Source organism: Agelaius tricolor, unplaced genomic scaffold (genome assembly GCF_023055355.1).
Source record: "Agelaius tricolor isolate 1412-34295 unplaced genomic scaffold, bAgeTri1.0.p SCAF_30, whole genome shotgun sequence".
NCBI classification, from domain to species: Eukaryota; Metazoa; Chordata; class Aves; order Passeriformes; family Icteridae; genus Agelaius; species Agelaius tricolor.
Genome location: NW_027269290.1, coordinates 5,436,546 through 5,457,717, shown reverse-complemented (window position 1 = coordinate 5,457,717; position 21,172 = coordinate 5,436,546). Strand labels below are relative to the sequence as shown.

Below are 21,172 nucleotides of genomic sequence, written 5' to 3'. Positions count from 1 at the left end.
GTCCTGTTCCTGTGTCCCTGTCCCTCTGTCCCTGTCCTGTCTCTGTGTCCCTGTCCTGTCCCTCTGTCCTTGTGTCCCTGTCCCTCTGTCCCTGTCCTGTCCCTCTGTCCTTGTGTCCCTGTCCTGTCCCTGTGTTCCTGTCCCTCTGTTCCTGTCCTGTCTCTGTGTCCCTGTCCTGTCCCTCTGTCCTTGTGTCCCTGTCCTGTCCCTCTGTCCCTCTGTCCCTGTCCTGTCCCTGTGTTCCTGTCCCTCTGTCCCAGTCCTGTCCCTGTCCCCCCCCAGGTCCCCCCAATCCTCCCCCGGTAACCGCCCCCCCCCCCCTCCACCCCCTCGCGCTGTGACGTCACGGCGCTGAGCTCAGCCGCTATTACCATGCCGCTCATTTGCATTCCCTCATTTGCATGCGGCGCGGCCAATGGAACGACGCGGCCGCGCCGTGACGTCGCGCGCGAGCCGCCCTATATAAACCGCGCGCGGTGCCAGCGGCCGCCAGTCCGAGCGCCGCGGAGCCGTCGAGAAGAAGGTCGCGGGTGTCGCCGCGTCCCCGCCGGGATGAGCCACCGCCACAGCCAGCGCCGCGGCCCCCGGGCCGACATGGTGCCCGAGATCGCCGCCGCCGTGGGCTTCGTGTCCGGCCTGCTGCGGACGCGGGGCTGCGTCAGCGAGCAGCAGCTACAGGTCTTCAGCGGGGCGCTGCGGGAGGCGCTCACAGGTGAGCTCGGGGCGAGGGCGGTGACAGAGCCCGCTGGTGGCCGGGCTCTTCTGGTGGCCCTCGGGGCCGGGGGCACACTGGAGTGCCCTCTCTGTGCTCCTTTCAGGACCTGGCGGCCCTTCGAGTGCCCCCCATGGTGCTGCGAGGACCTGGTGTCCCTTTCGCGTGCCCTCTGTGCTCTTTCCGGGAGCTGCTGTCCCTACCGACTGTCCCCCGTTGTTGCTCCGAGGACCTGGTGTCCCTCCCGTCTTGGTCCCGGGACTGGGTGTCCCCTCCCGAGTGGCCCCCGTATCCTCTCCACTCCCTCCGGGGTGCCCCCCGTGTTCCTTCTGAGACCTGATGTCCCCTCTCGTGTCGCTCCCGAGACGTGGTGTCCCCTCCCGAGTGCTCCCCGTGTCCCTTCTGCGATCTGGTGTCCCCTCCGGGGTGCCTCCCGTGTTCCTTCCAGCACCTGATGTCCCTTCCCGTGTCGCTCCCGGGACCTGCTGTCCCCTCGGGGATGCCCTCCGGGGCGCCCCCGGTGTCCCCTCCGTGTCGCTCTCGGGACCTGCTGTTCCCTCCCGAGTGCCCCCCGTGTCCCCTCCGGGACCGGGTGTCCCCTCCGTGTCGCTCCTGGGACTGGGTGTCCCTCGGGGACTCCCCCCGTGTTCCTTCCAGGACCCGATGTCCCCTCCTCTGTCCTCTCCAGGACCGGGTGTCCCCTCGGGGCTGTCCCGTGCCATTCTCGCTGCCGTCTGTCCCTTTGTGTCCCTTTGTCCCTTTGTGTCCGGCTGTCCCTTGCGGGGCGGTGCAGACCCCACAGCTGCTCCCGGTGATGCCCCCGCTGGTTCCCGGTCCCTGCCGTGCCCGTGCCGGTGTCACCGCCCCTGGCACTCCCTGGGCGGTGCGGGGGTCCCTCCCTCCCGGCCAGGGCTGTTATCAGCCCCGGGAGGGGTGGCCGGGCTGTGATAAGGGGCAGCACAGGGCTGAGCTGTGGGATGGGGCAGCTTTGGGGTGCCCTATCTGCCCCCAGCACCCCCCAGCCCCTGGCATTGTCCTGCGGGGCTTTTTGGGATGGAAGAGAAGCATTTGGGGTGGGCAGAGGGCTGGGGGTGCTTCCCTATCCCTGCCCGCCCGTGGAAAAGGGATTTGGGTACCAAACTTTGGGTACAGAGCTTTTGGCCCGGTTTAATTCCTGCTCTGCCCGGTTCTTTTTGTGCTCCCAGCGTTCAGGGAGGCTCTGCCCGGGTGTTTGTTGGGATTTGGCTTCTAAACCCTGAATTTAGCGGGAGCTAAAGGCTCTAAACCCCACCTGCCTGCTGGGAAGGAGCACTACAAACAGCGCTGGTTCCCTGAGAAACCCTTCAAAGGATTTTCTTTAGGATTTCACCTTCAAACCCTGAATTTGTGGGTATCTGAGGGCTCTAAACCCCACCTGCCTGCTGGGAAGGAGCACTACAAACAGCGCTGGTTCCCTGAGAAACCCCTCAAAGGATCTTCTTTAGGATTTCACCTTCAAACCCTGAATTTAAGGGTTTAAAGGTGAAATAAGGGCTCTAAACCCCACCTGCCTGATGGGAAGGAGCACTGCAGACACCACTGCAAAACCCTTCAAAGGGCTTTCTTTAGGATTTGGCCTCTAAACCCCAAATTTAGTGGTGGCTAAAGGCCCTAAACCCCACCTGCCTGTGGGACACCCCTGGTCATCTCCCAGAGCACTAAAAACACCACTGAGAAAAAAGGGGTTTCTTTAGGATTTGGCCTTTAAACCCCAAAATTAGTGGCAGCTAAAGGCTCTAAACCCCATCTACTTTTGGAATATCCCTGCTCACAGCTGTTTTTCCCTCCCCAGAGCACTACAAACACCCCTGAAAAGAAAAGGTTTTCTTTAGGATTTCACCTTTAAACCCCAAAATTAGTGCTATCCAAATGCCCTAAACCCCACCTACTTTTGGGATGTCCTTTCTCCCATCTCTTTTTCCCTCCCCAGAGCACTACAGACATCATTGAGTAAAAAGGGTTTTCTTTAGGATTTGGCCTTTAAACCCCAAATTTACTGGCAGCTAAAGGCTCTAAACCCCACCTACTTTTGGGATATCCTTTCTCACATCTCTTCTTCCCTCCCCAGAGCACTATAAACGCAATTTAAAAAAAAGGGTTTTCTTTAGGATTTCGCCTTTAAACCCCAAGTTTAGTGGCAGCTAAACCCCACCTCCTTTTGGAATATCTCTGCTCACAGCTGTTTTTCCCTCCCCAGAGCACTACAGACATCATTGAGTAAAAAGGGTTTTCTTTAGGATTTCACCTTTATACCCTGAATTTAGTGGCAGCTAAAGGCTCTAAACCCCGCCTACTTTTGGGATATCCTTTCTCACATCTCTTCTTCCCTCCCCAGAGCACTATAAACGCAATTAAGAAAAAAGGGTTTTCTTTAGGATTTCACCTTTAAACCCCAAATTTAGTGGCAGCTAAAGGCTCTAAACCCCACCTCCTTTTGGAATATCCCTGCTCACAGCTGTTTTTCCCTCCCCAGAGCACTACAGACACCACTGGTTCCCCGAGAAACCCTCCAAAGGCTCCGGCTACCGCTGCATCCGCATCAACCAGAGGATGGACCCTCTGCTGAGCCGTGCAGCGGGGCAGGGGGGGCTGGCAGTGCCCCAGCTCTTGCAGCTGCTGCCCCGTGAGCTCACGCTCTGGGTGGATCCCTACGAGGTCTCCTACAGGATCGGCGAGGACGGCTCCATCTGCGTCCTCTACCAGGCCTCCAAACCCCCCAGCCCCTACGGAGGGATGCTCACCTGCAAGAACCAGATGATGCTGGGTCGTAGCAGCCCTTCCAAAAACTACATCATGACTGTCTCCAGTTGAAAAAAAAAAAAAAGAAAAAAAAAAACCCATAAAAAGAAAAAAAACCAAAAAAAAACCACCCCCACAAAACATGACAAAAAGAAAAAAAAAATTTTTTTTTTCTCCTCCTTGTCCTTACACTGCCAAGACACAGGCTACTGTAATACCTCAAGCTGAGGATCTATTTTTAAGATGAAGAGCTATTTATATTTTTTAAAAAAAACCTCCAGAAAATCCAAAATTAAAATTTCGGGCGCCGCTCTGAGCCGAGGCGACGCCCCAGGTGCCTTTTCTAAAGCTGGTGCAAGCTTGTGAGTTTCTCTTTTTTTTGTATTATTATCGTTGTTATTGTGAAGCTGAAACCTGCCTGATGATGAATTTGGGGCTGCTTTGCTCACCTGGGGATCAGGGAGTGAGGCCAGTTTGGGCAGTGTGGCTGCATTGTCACCTTGTCACCGCCCTGTTGTCACCTCTGCTGCTGCACCTCCAGGTGGAGATTTGGGGCCTGGTGTCACCTCGGGCCTGGGGACATTGGGGTGACCCTGCTGGATGTGCAGGTTGGGGACATTGGGGTCACCCTCCTGGACGTGCTGCAGCTCTGCCCTGCCCTGTTGGGTGACATTGGGGACATTGGGGTCACCCTCCTGGCTGTGCTGCAGCTCTGCCCTGCCCTGTCCCAGCCCCTGGAAGGGCTCACCTGGGCCATGGAGCAAGGCAGAGACACCTGGGAGCGTCCCCAGGGTGACCCTGGTGGCACTGAGGGGACATTCCTGCTGCTGCCACCACCCTGGACCTGTGGATTTTCTGCTCCCAGGGGCCCAGCCCTGCCCTGGTGGCCTCTCTGTGTCCCCTCTGTGTCCTTGTGTCCCCATCCTGACGCTGCCACCTCCTCCTTGTGTCCTCATCCTGCACAGGTTGATGTGTGGCACCCCCTTTTTGCTGCCTTTTCTCCCCAAATCTGGATTTTTGGGGGGCTCTCCCTGCTCTCTGTGGGTGTTTTGGGGTCCTGATGTTGCTGTTTGAACCCACAGCACTTCCCTGCCCCCCTTGGAAAAGGGATTTGGGTCCCCTCTCTTTGGTACAGAACTTTTTACACAATTTTAAATTCCTGCTCTGCCCAATCCTTTTGCATTCAGGGAGGCTCTGCCTGGGTGGTTTTTGGGATTTGGCCTTGAAACCCCAAATTTATTGGCAGCTAAAGGCCCTAAAACTCACCTTGATTTGGGAAGGAGCTACAAACACTTCTGAGAACCTTTAAAGGGTTTTCTTTAGGATTTGGCCTTTAATCTCTGAATTTAGTGGGAGCTAAAGGCCCTAAACCCCACTTGGTGCTGGGAAGGAGCTGCAAACACCTCTGAGAAACCCTTAAATGTGAAATCCTAAAGAAAACCCTTCTAAATCCCAAATTTAGTGGCACCTAAAGATCCTAAACCCCACCTTGATGCTGGGAATGAGCACTACAAACACCTTAAAAGGGTTTTCTTTAGGATTTCACCTTTAAATCCCAAATTTAGTGGCACCTAAATGCCCTAAACCCCACCTGGATGCTGGGAAGGAACTACCAACACCACTAAGGAACCTTTAAAAGGGTTTTCTTTAGGATTTCACCTTTAAATCCCAAATTGTTTGGCATTATATTACTTTAGGTGTCAATAAAAATATATTATAAAATATATAAAGGTCCTAAATCTCATTTGATGCTGGGAATGAGCATCTTAACAAACACCTTAAAAGGGTTTTTTTTTTTAGGATTTCACCTTTAAATCCCAAATTTATTTGCATTATATTATTTTATAATATATTTTTATTGGCACCTAAAGCTCCTAAACCTCATTTGATGCTGGGAATGAGCATCTTAACAAACACCTTAAAAGGGTTTTTTTTTAAGGATTTCACTTTAAATCCCAAATTTAGTGGCACCTAAAGACCCTAAACCCCACCTTGATTTTGGGAAGGAGCCTTTCCTGTGAAATCCCAAATCCTCTCCCTTTTCCCACCCCCTGGAGCTCCCCAAGGGATAAAATCTGGGCCTTGGTTGTTGCAAAACTTCCTGGATTTTTTCTCTTCCCCTTTTCCTGACGTGGCAAACCCGGAGCTGTTCTCAGCCAGCCCCTGGTGATTCAAATCCTCAGATATTTGTGCAATCCATTTCCAATTGGGAAATACGTTAAATTATCCAGCTCAGCAACCCAGCCCTGCCTTCTAAAATTCAGATTTTATTTTCTTTTGCAAGTCCAGAACTGGAAAATCAACCTAAACTCTCAAATATTTATATTTTTATTTAAATGTCAGGTTGGTTGTGCTTGAGATCAGAGCAGAGTCTGGGGTTGCATCACTTCTCTTCCCCCTTCTAAAATTCAGATTTTTGGGTTTTTTCGCAAGTCCAGAACTGAAAAATCAACCTAAACTCTCAAAAATTTATATATTTTTTTTATGGAAATATCAGGTTGTTTGTGCCTGAGATCAGAGCGGAGTCTGGGTTCTAAAATTCAGATTTTATTTGTTTTTTGCAAGTCCAGAACTGAAAAATCAGCCTGGATTCTCAAATATTTTTATTTAGATATCAGGTTGTTTGTGCCTGAGATCAGAGCAGAGTCTGGAGTTGCATCATTGCGTCTTCACTGGATTTTCTCCCCCTTCTAAAATTCAGATTTTTGGATTTTTTTTCAAGTCCAAAATTGGAAAAATCAACCTCAATTCTCAACTATTTATATATTTTTTTATGGAAATATCAGGTTGGTTGTGCTCGAGGAGATCAGAGCAGAGTCTGGGGGTTGCATCACTTCTCTCCCATTTCTAAAATTCAGATTTTATTTTCTTTTGCATATCCAGAACTGAAAAATCAGCCTGGATTCTCAAATATTTTTATTTAAATATCAGTTTGTTTGTGCCTGAGATCAGAGTCTGGAGTTGCATCACTTCTCTCCCATTTCTAAAATTCAGATTTTTGGATTTTTTTTCAAGTCCAGAACTGGAAAATCAACCTAAACTCTCAAATATTTATATTTTTATGGGAATATCGGTTTGTTTGTGCTCGAGGAGACCAGAGCAGCGTCTGGGCTTGCATCACTTCCCTCTTCACTGGAATTTCTCACGTCAGCAGAGCAGGAAGGAAGCGCTGGGGGGGATTTTCGCTTGTGCAAGAGCTGAGTAACCTCACCCACACTCCAAAAACCCAAAAAAACCCAATTTATTTCCCAGTCAAACACATCCCAGTGCTTTAATTTTGGGGGATTCCTCACTTTGAGCTGCCACAGGAGGAGCCTCAAAATTTGATTTATTTTCCCTTCCCTCTCCCCGGTGAAATTTTCCATGGGAGAAATTTTTATTTTTTTTTCCCAAGAAAATTCTTTTCCAAAGAATTTTTGTTTCCCAAAACAGCCTCGTGCTCCTCACCCTGCCTCATCTCCAAGGCTGTTTTGTTTTTTTTTATTTCCAATTTAAAATAAGCTTCAAAACCAACCCAGTTTGGGGTTTAGAACCCACTCCTGTCTGGTGCTGGTGCCACACAAAGCTGGGAATTGTGAATTCCTGAGCTCTCGGTGCCTTTGGCCTCCAGGCCTGGTGTGGATTTTGACAAAATGACTTTTGAGGGGGTTTCTGTCATTAATTATTATTATTATTATTATATTTTAATTTGTATTTTTAACTGAGCTGGAATGTTGAACAGGACCTGCTTCTTGTTTCTGTGGGTTATTTTGTTGGGGTTTTTTTTATTTTTGTTTGGTTGGTTTTTTGTGGGTTTTGAAAATTTTTATTTTAATTTTCTTTTAATTTTTATTTTCTTTTTATTTTATATTTTGGGGGGGGTTGTGGTTTTTTTTTTGTTTTTTGGGGTTTTTTGGGTTTATTTGCTAGTTTTTTTATTTTTTGTTTAGGTTTGTTTTTTTTTTTTTTTCTGCTTTTGAGGGGGTTGTTTTGGGGTTTTTGTTGGTTTTGGGGGTGGGGTTTAAACCTCCCCAGCCCCTTTGGTTGCTCATCTGGACTGTCACTCCCAAATCCCTCGGAAATTATGGGATTGGGGCTCCCTAGAACCTCCCCAACACCTTTGGTTGCTCCCTTTGGACTTTTATTCCCAGCTCCCTCTGAAGTTATGGGATTTGGGCTCCCTAAATCCCCTCCCCAACCCCTTTGGTTGCACCCTCTGGATCGTCCTTCCTGGATCCCTCTGAAATTATGGGATTTGGGCTCCCTAGAACCTCTCCAAGCCCTTTCCTTTTTCCATCTGGACTGTCATTCCCAGATCCCTCTGAAATTATGGGATTGGGGCTCCCTAGAACCTCTCCAAGCCCTTTCCTTGTTCCATCTGGCCTGTCATTCCCAGATCCCTGTGAAGTTATGGAATTTGGGCTCCCTAAAACCTCCCCAGCCCCTTTGGTTGTTCATCTGGACTGTCACTCCCAGATCCCTCTGAAATTATGGGATTGGGGCTCCCTAAAACCTCCCCAGCCCCTTTGCTTGTTCATCTGGACTGTCACTCCCAAATCCCTCTGAAATTATGGGATTGGGGCTCCCTAGAACCTCCCCAACCCCTTTGCTTGTTCCATCTGGGCCATTCTCTCAGATCCCTCTGAAATTATGGGATTTGGGCTCCTCAAAACCCTTTGGTTGCTCATCTGGACTATTACTCCAAAATCTCCCTGAAATTATGGGATTGGGGCTCCCTAGAACCTCCCCAACCCCTTTGCTTGTTCCATCTGGGCATTCCTTCCCAGATCCCTTTGAAATTATGGGATTTAGGCTCCCTAGAACCTCTCCAACCCCTTTCATTGCTCCCTCTGGACTGTTATTCCCAGATCCCTCTGAAATTACGGGATTTGTGCTCCTTAAACCCTTTGGTTGTTCATCTGGGCTGTTATTCCCAAATTCCCCTGAAATTACGGGATTTAGGCTCCCTAGAACCTCCCCAACCCCTTTCATTGCTCCCTCTGGACTGTTATTCCCAGATCCATCTGAAATTATGGGATTTAGGTTCCCTAGAACCTCCCCAATCCTACAACCCCTCCTGGTGCCCCTGGGAGGGTTTGGATCTCTGGGATGGGGTTTGGGATGTTGGGATGAGGATGTGAATGTCCCTGGGATGGGAAAGGGGTATCCCAAAGGATTGGAGTTTGGGATTTGGGGAGTTTGAGATTTGGGATCTTCCTGGCTGGAGCTGGGGGCTGAGCCCAGCCAGGAATTGGGGTTTTTTTTGGAATCCCAAATCCTGCATCCCATCCTGGTGCCCCTGGGAGGGTTTGGATCTCTGGGATGGGGTTTGGGGCGTTGGGATGAGGATGTGATGAGGGTGTGAATGTCCCTGTGCCACCCTGGGATGGAGTTTGGGATTTTGAGATTCGGGATCTTCCTGCTTGGCTTCTCCTTAGCCGGAGCTTTGGGGCTGCCCTGACCAGGAATTTTGGGTTTGTTTTTTTTTTGGAATCCCAACTCCTTCATCCCACAGAATCCCGCAGCCTCTGCTTCCCTGGGGAAGGCACTTTCTGTTGCCCTCCGTGTGAAATTCTGTAAAAATTCCTTTTTTTCCCCCCCTTATTTTTCAACCATCCCCCAGCCCAGCTGTTAAAAATCCTCACGACCAAAGCCAGGAGGGTCCAGGAAAAACAAACCCTAAAAAACCCCGGTGGTGCCTCCGTCCCTCCCCACTCCCGCTGAGCCTTTTCCATGGAGATTTTTCCCTTTTTCCGGGGAAAGCTCCGTGCCATGCCCGGAGCAGCCGCTAGACGGCAATTCCAGCCTGGATTCCGGCTGGAAATCCATCCCGGAGAGGAGGAGAAGCGCTGGCTGCAGGCACTGGAAAGGTTTTTATTGATGGCTTTGGGGTTTACAGTTCATGCTGGTGCAATTATGGGATTATTTGGGGTTTTTTTTAATGGGGTTTTTTTTAAAAATGATCTTTGCATGCAGGAACGACGCAGAGGGCCGGGGTGACCCCCAAAGCTCAGCTGCCCCTTCAATCCTCAAACTCGACTGCCTGAGTTGGGGAATTTGGGATTTTTAGGGAATTCCAGCGTGGCTCTGTGATTGGTTTTGGGGTTTTAATTGGGGTATCTGGGCTCAGGGAGGGGCAGCTGGGGGGGATGGCTCCAGGGGTGACAGCACCAGGATTTTCCCCGTCCTGCCCTGATCCAGGGGTTTGGGAGGAAGATTTGGGACCCCTCTGTTGCTCAGGGGGTTTCCCTCTGACCCCAGGGTGGGTTTCTCTCCTTTAGGGTTTTCTCCCTGTTAATTCTGGAGCAGGCTGATGGAAAAGGGGGGAAGAAAGGAAGGGGAGGGATGGATTTGCTCCTCCTCAGCCCACACTGAGGGATCCTCCAGCCTGGAGATCTTTAACCCTTCACTCCTGCAGCTCCCAACCCCTTGGGTGCTCCTCCCAGGGCGTTCAGACCAGATTTGGGATCGGGATTGGGATTTCCCCATGGAAAAAGGGTCTGATCCCCACGGGATTTCCCCATGGAAAAGGGGTCTGATCCCCCTGGGATTTCCCCATGGAAAAAGGGTCTGATCCCCATGGGATTTCCCCATGGGATTTTCTAATGGAAAAAGGGTCTGATCCCCATGGGATTTTCTCATGGAAAAAGGGTCTGATCCTCCCATGGAAAGATGTTCTTTCCAGGAGGTTCAGACCCAGATTTGGGACTGGGATTTCCCCATGGAAAAAGGGTCTGATCCCCACGGGATTTCCCCATGGAAAAAGGGTCTGATCCCTCTGTAAGGAAGCTCCTCCCAGGGGTTTCAGACCTGGATTTGGGATTGGGATTGGGATTTCCCCATGGAAAAAGGGTCTGATCCCTATGGAAAGATGCTCCTTCCAGGGGATTCAGATCCAGATTTGGGATTGGGATTTCCCCATGGAAAAAGGGTCTGATCCCTCTGTAAGGAAGCTCCTCCCAGGGGTTTCAGACCCAGATTTGGGATCGGGATTGGGATTTCCCCCTGTCCAAGGTGGGATGATCCCCACCCCTGCCACGTCCCACCCCAGCCTGGGGCAGGAGGTGCCCATGGCCCCTTTGTGAGGTGCCTGTGGTGGGGTCAGAGCCGGGATCTGACTGCAAACAGCAACAATTTTGGGAAAACCAGGAGCGCGCCGCCATCGCGGCGGAGAAGCAGGGACGAGGGAATTCCCTGGGTGTGGGAGGGTGGCTAGGGGGACACAAGTCCTGAGGGGCAGAGGGGGCTCAGCTGTCAGATCTCGATGACGGTGGCGCGGCGCAGGCACAGCGGCGCGTCCGGGGGCACCGCGTTGCGTTTGATGGCGTTGCCGTCCAGCCGCAGCACCTGCAGCCGCGAGTAATTCACCACGTCCACCACGGAGCAGAAGCTGCTGATGGAGAACTCTGCGGGGGAGAGGAGCTGGTGAGGCCTCAGGGTTTGGGGGTTTTGGGGTTTTTGTTTTTTATGGGGGTTCTGTGGTGGTTTAGGGTTGGTGGGTTTGGGGTTGGTGTTATGGCGGGGTGAGCGCTGTTCACGGAGATAAAATAATTCCTGCTCTAGTGGGGACTAAGGAGAAATGATCCAAATTTCTGGGCCAAGAGCAGAAACAACGTGGGCTGGAGAGGGAAAAACAAGAAGGATGGGACTGCATAGCCTAAAGGTGTAGCTGGACAATTAACTGCAATATCCAATATGCAGCAGAATTTATAAAAGTGAGAGACCCCGTGAGCAATCGTGCATTTTGTGCCATTTTGGGTTCATCTTGGATTCATTTTGTGACCATTTTGGGTTCATCTTGGGTTCATTTTGTGACCATTTTGGGTTCATTTTGTGACCATTTTTGTGACCATTTTGGGTTCATTTTGTGACCATTTTGGTTCACCTTGGGTGCAGCCCTGGCTGGGCTCTTGTGCTGCCCAAGGTGGATCCATTGAGGAGATCCTTTTAATAAATCCCTGCTTTATTCTTGAGCTCTGTCTGGCCTCTGTTCTAGCTCAGCTTTCTCTGTGGAGCTGAATCCCCCACAACCTTCCCCAAAGTGGATTTTTAGTAGGAAATTCTCTGTCCTGAGGGATCCACCTCGGAGATCTGCTTTGTGTTGAGCCTGGCAGGGGGGGAAAAATATGGGAGCAGCCCAAATTCTCTGATTTTTCACGTGAATTTGGACTCAGCCTCTCAAGCTAAAAGAGTTCCTGGTGCTCCTGGCCGCAGCCAGGAGGAGCAGGAGGGTTTGGAGTCTTCCCTGCCCAGCCGGGATGGGAGCGCTCGGAGGGTGGAGTCGGACAGGAAACTTTGCTTTCCATCAGCATTTGCTTTTCCAGCCTTTTTTTTTTTTGGCGGCTTCCTGCGCTGCAGCCTCCATGTCCCGACCCCTCTGGCCACTGTGGGACCCCCGAGCAACGTGTCCAGGAGCGGGGATGTCCCTGTCCCCATCCCAGCCACCCCCTCTGCGCTCCTCCGCACAGGGAAATTCCAGCCCAGCCCAGCGCAGGAAGCGGGAGATGGAACAAACTCCCAAATACATTTTTTGGGGATTTTTTTTTTTTTTTTCCGCGCAGGATTTGAGCCTAGAGGGCAGCAGAGCTCCAGGCCGGGCTGCTGCTGGAAAAGGCAGCGGGATGCTGGGGGGGAGCGCTGGGATTTGGGGGCTGCACCCATAGAGGGGACCCTGGGTGGGGCGGAGGGGCAGGACCGCGGTCCGGATGCTCCAAAGGGCTTTGAGCAGCATCCCCGATTTTGGGGGGGCTGTGAAGGTCAGCAGGACCCGCAGAGGAGGAGGAGGAGGAGGAGGAGGAGGAGCCGGCGGTGGCTCCGCGGCGTTTGTGGGCAGACGGCGGCAGCTCCGGTTTGGAAAGCAAACATTTGGGAATCTGTTCCCGTGTCTGTGCTGCTGGCAGCTCCCCGCTGCGGGGTTCTGTGTTTTCCCTGCAACAGCTGATGGCTGCACTGGCACCTTCCCATTCCCATTCCATTCCTATTCCCATCCCCATCCCCATTTCCTTCCCATTCCTGTTCCTGTTCCCATTCCATTCCCATCTCCATCCCCATCCCAATTCCCATTCCCATCCCCATCCCCATTTCTCATCCCCATTTCCATTCCATCCCCATCCCATTCCTATCCTGTTCCCATTCTATTTCCCATCCCCATTTCCATCCCTATCACCATTTCTCATCCCCATTTCCCATTCCCTTCCCGTTCCCATTCCATTCCCATCCCCATCCCCATTTCCCATTCCCATCCCCATTTCCCATCCCCATCCAGTTTCCTATCCCCATTTCCCATCCCAATTCCCATTCCTATCCCAATTTCCCATTCCCATCCCCATTTCCCATCCCATCCCTGCCCTCAGGTCCTGGCAAGTCAGGGGAGCAGGGTTGGTTTTTCCCGGCAGCTTTTGCTCGGGGTTGGGTTTTTCCCAGCCCCTTTTTATAAAGAGCAGCCCCAGAACAATCCTGGGTTCCCTTGGTTTGTTTGTGTTGGGAGCGGAGGCGGCGCCGGGGCCGCCGGGGGAAGGACAAAGCCCTCAGCTGGGGCTGGGACACGCAGGGACTCTGGGGACACAGGGGCTGTGCTGGCCCTGGGCAATGTCCCTGTCCCTGGCACTCCCCAGGGTGCTCCGTGTCCCCAGAGTGGCTTTGGGGACCCCCCCCCCCAGCTCTGCCCACTGCTGTGACCCCTCCCACAGACCCCATCCCAGCTGGTTCATGCCCTGCTTTCCACCATCTCCAACCCCAGGGGATGCTCAGGCTCCTGGGAAACTCCAAAATCCAGCGCAGGGATCCCACAGGAACCCTCCAGGCTGGGACAGCACATCTCCCACCCCCTCCTTGCTCAGGAACCCTCAGGAGCCCCAAATTCCTGCTCAAATCACCCTCCAGGTGTTCCCGTAGGTTTCCAGGTGGTTCCTGTGGGTTCCCCACCACCCCAGATGGTTCCTGTGGGTTCCCCACCACCCCAGATGGTTCCTATGGTTCTCCACCACCCCAGGTGGTTCCTGTGGGTTCCCCACCTTCCCAGGTGGTTCCTGTGGGTTCCCAAACACTCCAGGTGGTTCCTATGGGTTCTCCACCACCCCAGATGGTTCCTGTGGGTTCCTCACCCCCCTTTCCCCAGCCCTGCTCACCGTCGATCTGGTTCCCCTGCAGGTAGAGGTTCTCCAGGTTGGTGTTGACCCGCGGGATCTTCTGCAGCCGGTTGTAGGAGAGGTCCAGCTCCAGGATGCTGCTGCTGTTGAAGGTGTTGCTGGAGAGCCCTTGGTTGGTCAGGCTGTTGTGGGACATCCTCACGTAGAGCAGCCTGGGGGACACCTGGAAATACTCGTCGGGGATGGCGTTGATGTAGTTGTACTCCAGGTAGAGCTGCTCCAGCGACGCCGGCAGCCCGTCGGGGACCTTCCTGAGGTTGTTGTAGCTCAGGTCGGCCAGGATCAGCGACTTGAGCCCCTTGAGGGACGCGCCCATCTCGAAGATGAAGTTGTGGCTGAGGTAGAGCGCCGTGAGGTTCTCCAGCCCCTCCAGAGCGTTGGGAGGCACCTTGGAGATCTGGTTGTAGGAGAGGTGGAGCTCCCGCAGCGAGCGCGGCAGCGGGCTGGGCAGCCTGGTCAGGTTGTTGTTGTTCATGTAGAGCCTCTCCAACCTCTGCAGCTTCCCAAAAACCCTTTTCCCCATCTTCTCGCTGCTGATCTGGTTGTTGTGCAGCGCCAGCCACTCCAGCTCGGTGGCGTTGTCGAAGGCGCCCTCCTGGATGGAGGTGATGAGATTGTTCTGGAAATACACGTACTTCATCCGCGAGGGCACGAAGGGCAGGTAGCGCAGGTTGCGCGTGTCGCAGTACATGGCCGACGAGAAGTTGGGGGGACAGTCACACTCCTGGGGACACCGCCAGGGCGCCGCCTGCTGCGGCTCGGGCTCGGGCTCGGGCTCCGTGTCGGTGGCAGAGGGGTAGGAGTAGGCGTACACGGGGCTCTCCTCCTCGTAGTAGGGAACGTAGTTGTAGGAGGAGGCGCGGGACTGCCGCAGGTAGTACTGGAGCCACGCCAGGTCCTCCTCCTCGTTGTACTGGCCCAGGGAGGACATGCAGAGCCCGGCCAGGATGAGGATGAGGGTGGTGGCCCGAGGCATGGCGCTGGAGGGACCTGAGAGGGGGCAAAGAGGTGGGAGGATGAGATGGGGAGGAAGGCAGGGCTGGAGGAGCAGGAGAGGAGGGAATCCTGCCCCAAAATCCCCGGCTGTGGATACTTCTGGGTGGAGTTGTGTGATCGTCCCAATTTTCACCTTGGAGAAAATTCCAGCCTTGGTGGAGGTTTGGGAGGAACCGGTGGAGATTTGGGTTAAACCTCCCTCCCAGTGGAAATTTAGGGAAGAACCTCCATCCCTGCTGGAGATCTGGGAGAAACCAGTGGAGATTTGGGGAAAACCTTGGTCCCAGTGGAAATTTAGGGAGGAACCTCCATCCCCGGTGGAGATTTGGGAGAAACCAATGGAGATTTGGGGAAAACCTTGGTCCCAGTGAAAATTTAGGGAGGAACCTCCATCCCTGCTGGAGATCTGGGAGAAACCAGTGGAGATTTGGGAGAAATCAGTGGAGATTTGGGAGGAACCTCCATCCCAGTGGAAATTTAGGGAGGAACCGGTGGAGATTCAAAAAAAACTTCCCTCCCTGCTGGAGATCTGGGAGAAACCAGCAGAGATTTTGGAAAAACCTTGGTCCCAGTGGAAATTTAGGGAGGAACCTCCATTCCTGGTGGAGATTTGGGGAGGAACCTGCATCCCAGTGGAGATTTGGGAGGAATCGCTATTCCTGGTGGAGATTTGGGACAAACCAGAGGAGATTTGGGAGGAATCTCCATCCCAGTGGAGATTTGGGAGAAACCTCCCACCCCGGAGGAGATTTGAGAGAAACCTCCACCCCGGTGGAAATTTGGGAGAAACCAGTAGAGATTTGAGAGAAACCTCCCAGCCTGGAGGAAATTTGGGAGGAATCTCCATCCCAGTGGAGATGTGCTGGTGAGATCCTGATTTCTGGCTAATTCCATTCCAGAGAACAGAGCCTGGGGATTTGTGTGGGGTCACACGAGGTGCCCGGGGTTGGCTCTGCGTGGGAGGGAGGAGAAGGAATTTGGATCCCCTTGGAGAAGGGGTTTGAATTCTCTGGCTGAGAGTGGAATCTGCCAGATCATGGTGATTCTGGGAGCCTGAGGAGCCTTTTGAAGGAGCTCGAGGCATCTTTTGAAGGAGCTATTTATGCTCCGCTCGCTGGTGACAGGAATCGCTGTGGGTTTCATCCAGCTCTCCCTTCCCCCACAGAAACGCAGGATGCAGATCCTGGTAAACAAATCCTGCCTGGTTTTGGAGCTGAAACCTCTCCCGAGCTCCCATTTCCCCAGGCACAGAAAGGGGCAGCACCCTCGGTGTGACCAGGTAGAGGGGACAACCCCTGGTGATGATCCAGAGGTGAGCAGGGAATGAAGCAAACCCGTCCCTGATCCCCTCGGCCTCCTCCTGCCATGGCCAGGTGGAGCTGCAGCGGGAGGATTCCAGCTCTGGAGCCATCCAGCCTCCTCATCCCGGGATAAATGAGCGCACGGGGCTGCTCCTGCAGCCAGGCAGTTTGAAATCCCTCCAGGAATTTGGCTGCTGGGAGCGGGAGAGGATCCTACGTGGCTGGGAGGGTGTCACTGCCAGCTCTGCTCCGGCGGGGACCAGCAGGGACCAACAGGGACAAGAGGGACCAGCAGGGGACAGCAGGGACAAGAGGGACCGACAGGGACCAGCAAGGACCAGCAGGGACCAACAAGGACAGGAGGGACCAGCAGGGACATCAGGGATCAGTAGGGACCAACAGGGACCAACAGGGACCAGCAGGGACATCAGGAATCAGCAGGGACATCAGGGACCAGCAGGGACCAGTAGGAGCCAGCAGGGACCAGCAGGGACCAGCAGGGATGAGCAGGGACATCAGGGACCAGCAGGGACTAACAGGGACAGGAGGGACCAACAGGGACCAGCAGGGACATCAGGAACCATCAGGGACCAGTAGGGACCAGCAGAGACCAGTAGGGACTAACAGGGACCAGTAAGGGCAACAGGGACCAGCAAGGACCAGTAGGAACCAGCAGGGACCAGTAGGGACCAGTAGGGATCAGCAGGGACATCAGGGACCAGTGTCCCCTTTCTGCGGTGCCAGGGGTGGCCCTGAGGTCACCTGGTGACCCCTGGCCGTGTCCCCAGGCTGCAGCAGGGAGGGGACACCCAGCCTGGCACTCACAGAGGGCACAGAGTGCCCTGCCCTGCCAGCCTGGCACGGGAAAAGAGAGGGGCTGGGTTTGTCCTTTGTTCCCTGCTCTGTGTGCCTGGGACGGGATCCTGGGGGTGCTGAGTGCCACGGGGAGCTTGGCAGGGGCAGAGGAGTTGTTCCTCCTCCTCCTCCTCCTCCTCCTCCTCTTCCTCCTCCTCCTGCTGCTGCTCCAGGGCTCTGTGCCTGCTCTCATACCAGAGCCTGCAGCTTCTCCACCCTCTTGGCAGCCCCTTCTTGGGGGCCCCTTTGGGGCAAAACCCCATCCCTGGAGGGAAAACCCCATCCCCGGAGGACAAAAAAAACACCTCTGGGGGAAAATCCCCATCCCTGGGGGCAAAACCCCATTCCTGGAGGAAAAATCCCATACCTAGGGGCAAAACCATATACATGGGGGCAAAACCCCCATCCCAGGGGGCAAAAACCCCATCCCAGGGGGCAAAAACCCCATCCCTGGAGGGAAAACCCCTATACCTGGGGGAAATAACTCATCCCAGGGGCAAAACCCCCACAACTGGGGACAAAACCCCATGTCTGGAGGCAAAAACCCCATTCCTGGGGGCAGAACCATATACATGGGGCAAAACCCCCATCCCTGGGGGGAAAACCCCATCTCTGGTGTCTCCTCACCTTTCCCAGTGCCCCCCTTCGCCCCTCTGGTGACCCCAAAATGTGTTCCCAGCACTCCCCACTGTCCCCTCGTTGTTTGTGGGGTTTTCTCCCCTCCCTGAGGCTTCACCCCCAGGTTTGGGGTGGGACCTGGCCCTGAGGTCCCCGTCCCCTCCTGGCGTCCCTGTCCTGTGTCAGGGGCTGCAACGGGGTCAGCTCCTTGTGCCAAGGGTTTGGGGCCGTCCATGGGGCCGTGGAACCTGGGATGGGATGGGATCCATGGGATGGGATGGGATGGGATGGGATCCATGGGGTGGGATGGGATCCATGGGATGGGATGGGATGGAATCCAGGGGATCCATGGGATGGGATGGGATCCATGGGATGGGATCCATGGGATGGTATCCAGGGGATCCATGGGATGGGATGGGATCCATGGGATAGGATGGGATGGGATGGGACCCATGGGATGGGATGGGATGGGATCCATGGGATGGGATGGGATGGGATCCATGGGGTGGGATCCAGGGGATCCATGGGATGGGATGGGGGGCTCTGCCCAGCCACAGATATCAGGGAAGGTGTCCAGATCCCAGAGAAGTGGGCATGGAGAAGGCAGAGGAACGGGAGGGGAGATGGGTGGGATGGGAGAGGAGCAGCAGGAAAAGAGGGAAGGGAGAAGCACATCAGGAAAAGTGCTCAGGAGGAGAGATGGGCATCATGAGAAGTGGGCAGGAGAGAGGAGCAGCAGGAGAAGTGGGCAGCAGGAGAGACGGGCAGGAGAGAGAGGGGCAGCACGAAAAGTGAGTGGGAAGGGAGATGGCATCAGGAGAAGTGGGCAGGAGAGAGAAGCAGCAGGAGAAGTGGGCAGCAGGAGAGGTGGGCACCGGGAGAAGTGGGTGGGAAGGGAGATGGGCACCAGCCGAAGCGGGCAGCAGGGGAAGTGCCTCTCCATCACCTCCATCTCCCCAGCCGTGCCACCCCTGGCGCTGCCACGGGGCGCAGCAACAGAGATCAGGCTTCCAAAATAAATTAAAAAAAAAACAAAACAAAACAAAAAAAAAACCACACCTTAAAAACCTGTCTAAAAAAGGCCGAGCTGGACTCACCGAGCTGCTCCTCTCCTCCTGTGCAAAGGCTGCTGCGGGCTGTGCCGTGGCACCGGCAGCATGGGAGGGGGGGAGGCTCCCGAGCCGCAGCGCCCGTGCCCGCCCCGGATCCCGAATCTTGCGCTGGCACGGCCCGGGCTCGGCGGGGATTCCGCGATTTTTTTGGGGATTTATTTATTTTTTGGGGATTTTTTCAGGGAGTGACCTCCCCGCCGCAGCTTTGCAGGAGAGACTGGCGAGCCCCTGGTGCTGCCTGGCGTTATAAATAACCTGCGATTCCTTTCCTCCCTCTCCCTCCTCTCCCTCCTCTCTCTCTCTCTCTCTCTCTCTCTCTCCAGCCTTTTCTCTCAGGAGTGTTGGCACTTTCCAGGCTCCCTCTGCTTAACGATTTAGCGGGCTTGGGATGTTGTTTTTCAGGGCTCTCCTGCGTTTCTCATCAGGGAGCTGTGAGGAGGCCTCTGGCCAGGTTAGGGAATGTCAGATTTTGGGGATGCTGGGGGGAAAAACGAGGAATTTCCCCGAATTTTTTTACACTACCAGGAGGGGAATGTCAGGTTAGGGAATGTCGGGTTTTGGGGGTGCCGGGGGGAAAAACGAGGAATTTTCCCTGAATTTTTTTACACTTCCAGGAGGGGAGATGTGGGCCCTGCTCCGAGTGCTCCCCAGGAAGCCTCAGTTTGTGCAGTGCTGCCGTTAAATATTTGGGATAAACATTTCCATGGACGATAAGGCAGCAGCATCCAAAGTAAATAAATTCCCCAGCAAAGGGGCCACTGTGACAGCGGGAATTCGTCTTCGGATTTGGCAGCCTGGGGTTGCCAAGCTGGCATTTCTGCAGGCTGGGAAAATCCACATGGGACTGGGGGGGGTCTCATCCATCCCACCAGGATTTGGGGTCTCATCCATCCCCTGGGATTGGGATCTCAGCCATCCCTCAAGACTGGGGTCTGATCCATCCCCCAGAGATTTGGGGTCTCTTCCATCTGCTGGGGTTTGGGAATCTCATCCATTCCACCAGGAGCTGGGATCTCATCCATCCCTGGGATTTGGGATGTCATCCATTCCACCAGGATTTGGGGTCTCATCCCTCCCCTGGGATTTGGGATCTCATCCATCCCAGGATTTGGGATCTCATCCATCCCCTGGGATTTGGGGGTTTGATCCATCCCCAGGATTTGGGATCTCATCCATCCCCTGGGATTTGGGGGTTTGATCCATCCCCAGGATTTGGGATCTCATCCATCCCCTCGAGGCTCAGCCAGGGTGGTTATGGGGGGATGATAAGAACAGGGAGCGTGTCCTGAGAGTCATCCACGCTTGGAAAGAGATTTTGGGGCTCATCCCAGCACTCCTGGGGGGTCCTGCAGAGCTGTCCCAGCCCTGTCCCCATCCCCATCCTGAGGCTCTTCCTGGCCTCTCCAAGCAGGGGAAGGGAAGGGAAGGGAAGGGAAGGGAAGGGAAGGGAAGGGAAGGGAAGGGAAGGGAAGGGAAGGGAAGGGAAGGGAAGGGAAGGGAAGGGAAGGGAAGGGAAGGGAAGGGAAGGGAAGGGAAGGAGGAGCCCGGAGCTCCCGGATCCTCCCGGCAGCCTGGAATTATTTAGCGGAGCTCAGCAGGTGCCAGCTCCCCCCCGGGCTCCGTTCCTCCTTGTTTTCCATAGGAAATTCCCAGCCAAAACATCCTCCCGGGGCGGGGGGAGCCCTGCGGGGATCCTGAGGAGGAGCAGCAGCAGCAGCAGCGATGTGAGCGGAGCTCGGTGGCCGGGCTTGGAGGGACACGCTGTACAGCAGGGACTCGGCCAGAAATCCCGAAAATTTGGGATGGGAAATGTGCCTGGAAAGCACAGCCCGTCTGCAGGCAGGGAGGATGTGGAGAAAGTGGGAAAAGAGGGCAGGGAAAGGGAGGAAAACCCCAGGGGAGGGAGGTGGGGAGGGGTTTTTATCCCCTCTGAGCCTTGTGGTGGCAGCTGGAGCAGGAATCTTCCTCCTCTTCCTCATTTGCCTCCTCTTTCTCTTCTTCATCTTCCTCTTCTTCCTCTCTCCAGGTACCTCTCATTGGTTCATCCATGCAGGGAACCCTCATTTTCTGCATCTTCCTTCTCTTCCTTCTCTTTCTCCTTTTCCTCATTTTCCTCATTTTCCTCCTCTTCCTCCTCTTGCTTCCTCATCTTCCTTCTCTTCCTTCTCTCTCTCCTCTTCCTCTTTTTCCTCTTCCTTCTCTTCCACCTCTTCCTCATTTTCCTTCTCTTCCTCCTCTTCCTCTTCTTCATCTTCCTCTTCTTCCTCTCTCCAGGTACCTCTCATTGCTCCATCCATACAGGGAGCCCTCATTTTCCTCCTCTTCCTCCTCTCCCTCCTCTCCCTCCTCTCCCTCCTCCTCCTCCCGCAGCTCCAGGCACTCCCTGGAGGCAGAGCTCTGCTCTCTGTGGGGCCCCCTGGAATTCCTGGTGCCTGGGGAAGGTCCCGATGGGTTCCCATCACCCCGGGCCTGAGGGAACCCTGAGGGATTCCAGGATCCCTCTGGGGCGGAGGCCCCACATCTGCCCAACAACCGCAGGGCCGGGAAGGTCAGCAGGGAGAGCTGATCCAGCCCTGCCCCGACCTCCCCGCTCACCCCGAGCCTCCCTTTTCCCTTTTCCCTTCCCAGCCGCGCATTCTTCAGCCCAAACAACATTCTTGGAGCGAGATTTGA

At 54.4% G+C, this 21,172-nt stretch overlaps 3 protein-coding genes and 1 long non-coding RNA gene across 4 annotated transcripts; 2 read left to right on the top strand and 2 right to left on the bottom strand.

Moving 5' to 3' along the window:
• The first annotated feature begins 480 nt into the window (after window positions 1-480).
• On the top strand, window positions 481-3,838 carry BTG2 (BTG anti-proliferation factor 2). The gene is made up of 2 exons (XM_071450192.1): window positions 481-712; window positions 3,225-3,838. The coding sequence occupies exons 1-2, from the start codon at window positions 553-555 to the stop codon at window positions 3,560-3,562; spliced, it is 498 nt and encodes a 165-aa protein (XP_071306293.1). The 5' UTR covers window positions 481-552; the 3' UTR covers window positions 3,563-3,838.
• Window positions 3,839-5,018: 1,180 nt separating this feature from the next.
• LOC139601282 (uncharacterized) lies at window positions 5,019-5,364 on the bottom strand. Its single transcript, XR_011682861.1, has 2 exons — window positions 5,299-5,364; window positions 5,019-5,149 (listed from the first exon to the last, which is right to left on the bottom strand). It is a non-coding gene; the product is annotated as an uncharacterized lncRNA (long non-coding RNA).
• A 4,685-nt stretch (window positions 5,365-10,049) lies between these two features.
• On the bottom strand, window positions 10,050-18,719 carry FMOD (fibromodulin). The gene is made up of 3 exons (XM_071450138.1): window positions 18,485-18,719; window positions 13,597-14,607; window positions 10,050-10,875 (listed from the first exon to the last, which is right to left on the bottom strand). The coding sequence occupies exons 2-3, from the start codon at window positions 14,591-14,593 to the stop codon at window positions 10,724-10,726; spliced, it is 1,149 nt and encodes a 382-aa protein (XP_071306239.1). The 5' UTR covers window positions 14,594-14,607; window positions 18,485-18,719; the 3' UTR covers window positions 10,050-10,723.
• On the top strand, window positions 12,155-14,139 carry LOC139601270 (ESX-1 secretion-associated protein EspI-like). The gene is made up of 2 exons (XM_071450180.1): window positions 12,155-13,371; window positions 13,402-14,139. Exon 1 carries the CDS (start codon window positions 12,175-12,177, stop codon window positions 13,144-13,146), a length of 972 nt encoding a protein of 323 aa, XP_071306281.1. The 5' UTR covers window positions 12,155-12,174; the 3' UTR covers window positions 13,147-13,371; window positions 13,402-14,139.
• Window positions 18,720-21,172: the final 2,453 nt, after the last annotated feature.